The 7,260-nt window shown below is 30.2% G+C and overlaps 1 protein-coding gene across 1 annotated transcript; it reads left to right on the top strand.

Moving 5' to 3' along the window:
• The first annotated feature begins 3,170 nt into the window (after positions 1 to 3,170).
• LOC145031591 (peroxisomal adenine nucleotide carrier 1-like) lies at positions 3,171 to 6,666 on the top strand. The gene is made up of 5 exons (XM_078980184.1): positions 3,171 to 3,498; positions 4,401 to 4,632; positions 4,747 to 4,893; positions 5,253 to 5,410; positions 6,131 to 6,666. Exons 1-5 carry the CDS (start codon positions 3,353 to 3,355, stop codon positions 6,408 to 6,410), a joined length of 963 nt encoding a protein of 320 aa, XP_078836310.1. The 5' UTR covers positions 3,171 to 3,352; the 3' UTR covers positions 6,411 to 6,666.
• The last annotated feature ends 594 nt before the right edge of the window (positions 6,667 to 7,260 follow it).

Genomic DNA, 7,260 nt, shown 5'->3' on the forward strand with positions numbered 1-7,260 from the left:
TGCAGCTGAAGTATCTGAGACATTTTACTGTTGAGAAAAAATTCATCAAGCTTATCGTATAGGTCTTTGACTGTACAGTTATCCCTATATATAATTTGGAGCAGATTCAGGTCACAAGTCGAGTAGAAACATGACTTGACACGAGAGTTAATTGACTCTCAATCTTCATCATCATCATTGGTAGGTTTAGACTTTCATTAATGTGCCCAAAACTTTGGCACCTTTGCAAATGTCAAGATAAATATGATGTCCTAGTTTGCATTTTGAACCATCAACAATGAATTTGAAACTAAATGGTGCATAACATTTGTGATGCAATAAACTAGTTGGTGAACAACATGTATAGTGTTTGATGATGATTCAGAGGTTGTCATGATCCCGAAAAAACAAAAAATAATGTGAAATAAAAAAGATGTAACAAAAGTTAGGTTGCTTACCACACGTAGAAGTATTGTGGCCGCTATACAATACTAATCGCCAGATGTAGCGTATGATCAAGGCAAAGGAGATACAATATTTATAGTAAAGACCCTACACTATATAAATATGTAAAATAAATATAAACTAATATCTTTGTTTTGTTTCTTTTCGTTTTCTAAACAACTCATCCATTTATGGTTGTGGTGTTGGTTCTTAATTACAAAATCATGAGGAACTTATATTCAAATGTCACCAAGAACATACGTTCTCATTGGCAATGGAGATCGTAGGAAGATGGGACACAAGGACAATGATAGAAAGGGGAGATGGAAGAGTCTCCTTTTTACGAGGACGAGCTTATAACAAATAACAAATAACAAAAGAATTAATAGACACGGGTGGGAATGATTTTACTATAATAATAAATTTAAAAAAATTGATAAGATAATATTAAAATAGAGAATTACTAAGATGTCCTCACTTGTTACACACATTGGATTTTAATAGCAAGAAACAAACGACATGAAGTTTATGAACCAAAAATAAAATAGAACCTTACAATAAGGATATAAATTGAACAATATTTCAAAAGTAGACTATGTCACAAGTCACAAAAACTATTTTTGTAATTTACTCCTAAATGTATTACAAATGTTTCTAATAAGTTTTATAAACCATCCGTATTTTAAACTATCTAAACATAAATTATAAATGATCATAATTTGGTTTAGTAATGATAACTTTGGATTTACTCTATAACTAACTAGTTATGGATTCGAATCACATGTCTCAAGTCGCAATTATATAAAAATATAAAAATATCATATTTGTCGAACTTAATTCTTGAATATCATATTTATCCGTCATAAAATATTAAAATACCGTATATGCCCTTCTTAAACATAAAAATATCATATATGTACTTCTTAAATATCAAAATATCATATATATATATATATATATATATATATATATATATATATATATATATGTGTGTGTGTGTGTGTGTGTGTGTGTGTTTTTGTAAAATCAAAATATCAAAATATCAATGATATATCTAAAATATCCTCCATCTACAACATGATAATATTCAACAACAATAGAAACTAAGCAATCAAAACATACATTCCATGGAGAGGGATGAAGATGAAAAGTTTTGTCTATCAAGAGAACAACATTCCAACAATTTAGAAATAAATGTTTCATTATTATAGACATAGGGATAATATTGTTAAAACTTTTAGGGGATAATGACTTATAAGGGTAACATAGTTTATGTTTTGTTCATGTTTAGTCCTTTAAGTTATTTTTTGTCCACATATTACCATTGAACTTATTTAGATTGTTCACATTACATCCTTATGACCGGCTGGTGTAGGTAACATAGTTTAAGTTTTGTTCATATTTAGCCCCTTAAATTTTTTTGTCCACATATTACCATTGAACTTGTTTGGATTGTTCACATTACTTCCTTATGAACTTGTTTAGACCATTGACATTACATCCTTATGAGCTGGCAGCTTCGGTCATCTTCCATGTTGCCATTGAACCATATTTCTACTAGCATGTATGAAAGGTGTTTCAGTTTGAGCTCGGACCTACTCAATCTTTCATCTTCTTTAAATTGTCATAACTCCTTCGTTTGAAGTAAAAATGTCATGATTGTTTTCAACACATAGTTTGTTGTGTGTACTTCACTTTAGACTATATAAACACCTTATTTGGTTACACGTTGATTGAGTTACGGGTCCCAAAACATAGGGTATCAAAGTTAAATTTATGTTATTTCATGATTAAGTTTGTTGTTTGTACTTCATTTCAGACTATATAAACACCTTATTTCTTTATATATTGGGTTTGGTTCGATTCGAACTGGTTTCTCATCATAGTCCTAGTTAAGCATCATTCGCTTAGTCAGACTTTCTATCCAACTACCTAATATCATGTAGGCTCATCAGACAACGAGAAAAATATTAAAAATATCAAACCATTTCTCTAGTGATGTGAATAAACTATTGTAGAAAGGGTTAATGACTTACACGGATAATTTAAGTTTTGTTCACATTTGGTTTCTTATGTTTTTTGTCTGTATATTACCATTACCATTGAACTTGTATGGACTGTTCACATTACATCCTTATGACCGACTAAATCCTACACTAACTGGTCATAAGAATGTAATTTGAACTTTCCAAACAAATTCAATGATAATATATGAATAAAAAATAACTTAAATGACTAAACGTGAACAAAACATAAACTATATTACCTTTAGAAGTCATTATCCCAACTTTTAATGATTATAATAATTCTACGATATAAAAAATTATTATAACTATTAAAAACATAATAAAAAAAGATTTGATAAATATGATATTTTAAATGTTTATAAAAAATAAATATAATATTAAAAAATTAAGTTGGATAAATATGATATTTTGTTTTTTAAGAAAGATATATATAAAGTTATTTCAAATATAAATATAAAATAAAATAAATAACTATAATTAAAGTAACCTAAGTAATAACAAAAAAATATCACATATATTTGTCTTGCATCAAAATTTAATTACTAACATTAACGTGAAAAATATGTGCAAAATTGGAAATAAGTTTTCGGCAATAGAATTAGACTACAACACGGTTTGACCCCTTCGGGATTCCCAAGAAAAATACTATCTTTATCCCTGATCCCGTCCCTATCAATATTTCCCCCTACTCCTTAATCTGTTCTTGTTGTTGTCAACATTGGCGTACCCACTGTATGCTTGTATTGACAATGCAAAACACGATCACCTCTACCAAACTCAATTTTACTTCTTCACTTCTCTGATTGCTTGATCCCACAATCAATTCATCATCTTCTTGTTTGTTCCCTTTATTATAAATTCTTTTGCATGTAATTGGAGTTGAGGAGAAGCCGTGATTAAAGATGTCTTCGATTGATCTGGAATCTATCTCGGAGGCTACATCAGGAGCAATTGGAGCTGTTTTGAGCACAACCATCTTGTACCCTCTTGACACCTGTAAAGCTAAGTATCAGGCTGAGGTTCGCTCTCATGGCCGACAGAAATACAAGTAATTTTCGCTCTTGAACTTCCCTAAATTCATCTGTTTTCAGTGATCTGATTCTTGTTATGTTGTTGAAGTTAATTGATTGATTTCTATTTGGTTATCTTGTTGATTACATCATGTGGGTGTTCGTGATCTGTTTGAATAATTGAATTTCGCAAGATTTGATTTTGCACAGCCGTGCAAGATCAAAATTGATCTTAGTATTTTTCTAAATTTAGCGCCTTTTATGTTGAACTTATTAGTTTGTTTTTGCATCGGATTTGTAAAAAAAAAAATCGTTTGAAAGATGAAATTGATGATAGATTGGGTTCGCTACAGAAGATGGAATAGATTACTATAATTTAGGAGTTAACAACCGAAGATATTTATATCATGTTTATTTCTGAAATTGTTCTTGAGTATCTATCTTAAGAATCTTGTATTTGTTCTTCTGAATAGATGATGTTTATATATGTTCTTCAAAGTGGTTATTGACTTATAAGTTGTAAATCTGAATTAGAATCAAATAATTTGATAACATGTCCTTATTGCTAAGGATACTTAGGGGATTTTACATTTATATCAATAATCAGTTTTCTTACAAGAACTCCTAATTCTTTTGAAACACACCCTTAAACAAGAATTTTTCTTGCTTAGGACCAAATGAACCGTTTGAACAAGACCAAATGACAATTTTACCCTTACGTCTAAGAGTGATGTTGAATACAAAAGAAGTCAGGATTTATTTCAAAGGGTGAGTTCTGAATAGATAAAGTCCTGCCCTTTTATATTATGACCACAAAAGGCTCTAATAATGTCATAATCTAATCAACCATTGGTTTGATATATTGATCACTTTCAAGACATTGTTGATTTTTTCATGATATGATCAATTTTTAATAAACTTTCTCACGTGGGTCCTACAGGAAACTATCCGATGTGTTGTTGGAAGCAGTATCCAGTGGTCGAGTTTTATCATTATATCAAGGCCTTGGAACAAAGAATTTACAATCTTTTATAGCACAATTTGTATACTTTTATGGATACAGTTACTTTAAAAGATTGTATCAAATTAAATACAACACAAAGTCAATTGGAACAAAAGCAAATTTGATTCTTGCAGCTGCTGCGGGTGCATGTACTGCTATCATTACTCAGGTTAGAAACTAATCAATCATCCTTTTTTTTTAGCTTTTTCTTTTATATTTCCATTTTTTTTTTTCTGATTTTGTATTCATCTCAACTAACTCTACATCTAAAATTATCATGTAGCCTCTTGATACAGCATCATCACGAATGCAAACAAGTGCATTTGGGAGATCAAAAGGGCTTTGGGCAATGCTTACAGAAGGAAGTTGGATTGAAGCTTTTGATGGACTTGGCATCTCTTTACTTCTAACTTCAAACCCTGCAATCCAAGTAATTTTTGCCTAAATATTTTAAAACACGAAATATATATTATTTTTTTACTTTGTTATTGAAATATAACGGTCAACTAATAACTAGTACATGTGGGCCCCATTTGTTACACAAGACTAAACATGGCCCCACCTTTTGGTGATTGACATGTTTCTCTGTCCCAGTCCAATGCATACGAAATGCATATTTAATGTCATGTCATGTCATATCAGCTAAAGAGACCAGAGACCTGATATGATATGATATGATATGACATTAAAGGTGTATTTCAGGTCTCTTTAGTTGACATGATATGATATGATATGATATGACATGTTAGGTTTGTTTAGCTGATATTTTATTGAAAATGTGTTTTGCAGTATACAGTGTTTGATCAGTTAAAGCAAAGACTTTTGGATGGGAAGTTGAAAAAATCAGGGAACGGATCTTCTCCTGAATCTCTTTCTGCTTTTTCCGCCTTTTTGCTTGGAGCAATTTCTAAAAGTATTGCAACGGTTCTTACGTATCCGGCTATTAGGTTTGTAAAATACAACATTTGACACCTTTTTTTCTTATTTCTAAACAAATTAAAGAAATAGCAACATGTTTCCATTTGTTATGTCCGAAAATCTACAGAAAAGTCTCAAACTTTTGGAAAAAATTTCAATAAAGTTCTAAAAGTTTTATTTTTTGAACAGAAAAGCCTCAATTATTTAATATTTTGCCCAAATTAACAATTTTTTTTTTTAAATTTGAACAACAAATGACAGATTATATGATTGGGTTATCTACAGAAAAGTCTCAAAACTTTTTTCAAAAGTTTCAATAAAGTCCTAAAAGTTTCTTTTTGAACAGAAAAGTCCCAATATTTTGATGTTTTGTCTAAACTAACGAAAAAGTCATTTTTTATATTTGAACAACAAATGATAGATTATATGATTTTTTCAAAATATTGCGACTTTTCTGTTCAAAAAAAAACTTTTAGGACTTTATTGAAACTTTTGAAAAAAGTTTGGGGCTTTTCTATAGATAAACCCTATATGATTTTCTCAAAATAATGAGACTTTTCTGTTCAAAAAAAAAAAAAAATTCTAGGACTTTACTGAAACTTTTTCCAAAAGTTTGGGATTTTTCTGTAGATTTCCCTTTGTTATGACTTTCAAAAATCTACCCAATTATAACAATGAAAATTACTTTGTTGTATAAACAAATCAATGAAATTACATAACCCTTTAAAGAATTCATGTTGATTATGTAGGTGTAAGGTTATGATTCAGGCTGCAGATTCGAGTGATGAAGAAACCAAAGAAAAGGAAAAGAAACCAAAAAAAACAATATTGAGTGTTCTTGATGCTATTTGGAAAAGAGAAGGGGTACCTGGTTTTTTCAAGGGATTACAAGCTCAAATACTGAAAACAGTATTAAGTTCTGCATTACTTTTAATGATAAAAGAAAAAATTACAGCCACTACTTGGGTCTTGATTCTTGCAATTACAAGGTATATGGTTGTGACACAAGGAAGGGTAAAGGGCAAATAAGGAAAAAAAAAAGGTTCTTTAATTGAAAAAGGCATCCATAAAGAAGTTAAAATTCATATCATTGCCCCTTATAAAACAAGAATAAGAAGTCGGTGTTTAATTTTTATATTCTTGTCATAGAGGGACTTGAGGAAATCTTAATTGACTTTTATTAGTTGTTTAATGTTAAGGGTGAAGAGATTATTAGACATTGAGATTTGAATTTGCTAAGATTTACCTTTTAAGTAGAGTAGAGATTATTAGACGTTGAATTACATGTTAGAATTGTCATTTCCAGAATGGTTTTTCATAGTGTCACTGTAATCACAAAATTCACAAAAATATATCATAATAACCCACTAACGTCTTCTTTTTCATTTGCTTTGGGCCAAAACTGTGATGAGGGCCTCTAAAATAAAAAGAAGGCTTAGCCTAAAACTTAAATGTAAAGCGAATGGTCTAATGGTCCATATCAAGTTATCAACAATTGTGTATTCGGTCTTGCACTCGAGACCTTGTTCAATTGTTTTTCTACACTACCAAACACCCCATCTATTGAATCCGGTGTTTTAAAAATTGGTTTTTTAGCTGACTCGGTCTGCTGATCGATTCTTGGTTCAATAGGTTTGGTTGTTGGTTCAACCCGGTTTTTATATTTTTTTATGTATTCTTTATTTTCCTCTACATATATATACAACTAAGAATTTAACATCAACAAACATGAACTTTTATCATAATGAACTATATTATAAAGCTATAGAAATACATTTGAGAAGTAAAATGTTTACAGGTTGAGAAGATCGACATCTAACAGGTGTTTGGTGTGCGTTGAATTTGTGTCTGGTAGTCGTGTGTGTCGAGTAGTGTACAC

Source organism: Lactuca saligna, chromosome 2, assembly GCF_052625555.1.
Source record: "Lactuca saligna cultivar CGN05327 chromosome 2, ASM5262555v1, whole genome shotgun sequence".
Classification (NCBI taxonomy): Eukaryota; Viridiplantae; Streptophyta; class Magnoliopsida; order Asterales; family Asteraceae; genus Lactuca; species Lactuca saligna.

Coding starts and splice junctions, on each gene's coding strand:
- LOC145031591 (XM_078980184.1), top strand. CDS start 3,353: ATGTCTTCGATTGATCTGGAATCTATCTCGGAGGCTACATCAGGAGCA. Junction 4,633..4,746: donor GTACTGCTATCATTACTCAG/GTTAGAAACTAA, acceptor ATTATCATGTAG/CCTCTTGATACAGCATCATC. Junction 5,411..6,130: donor CTTACGTATCCGGCTATTAG/GTTTGTAAAATA, acceptor TTGATTATGTAG/GTGTAAGGTTATGATTCAGG.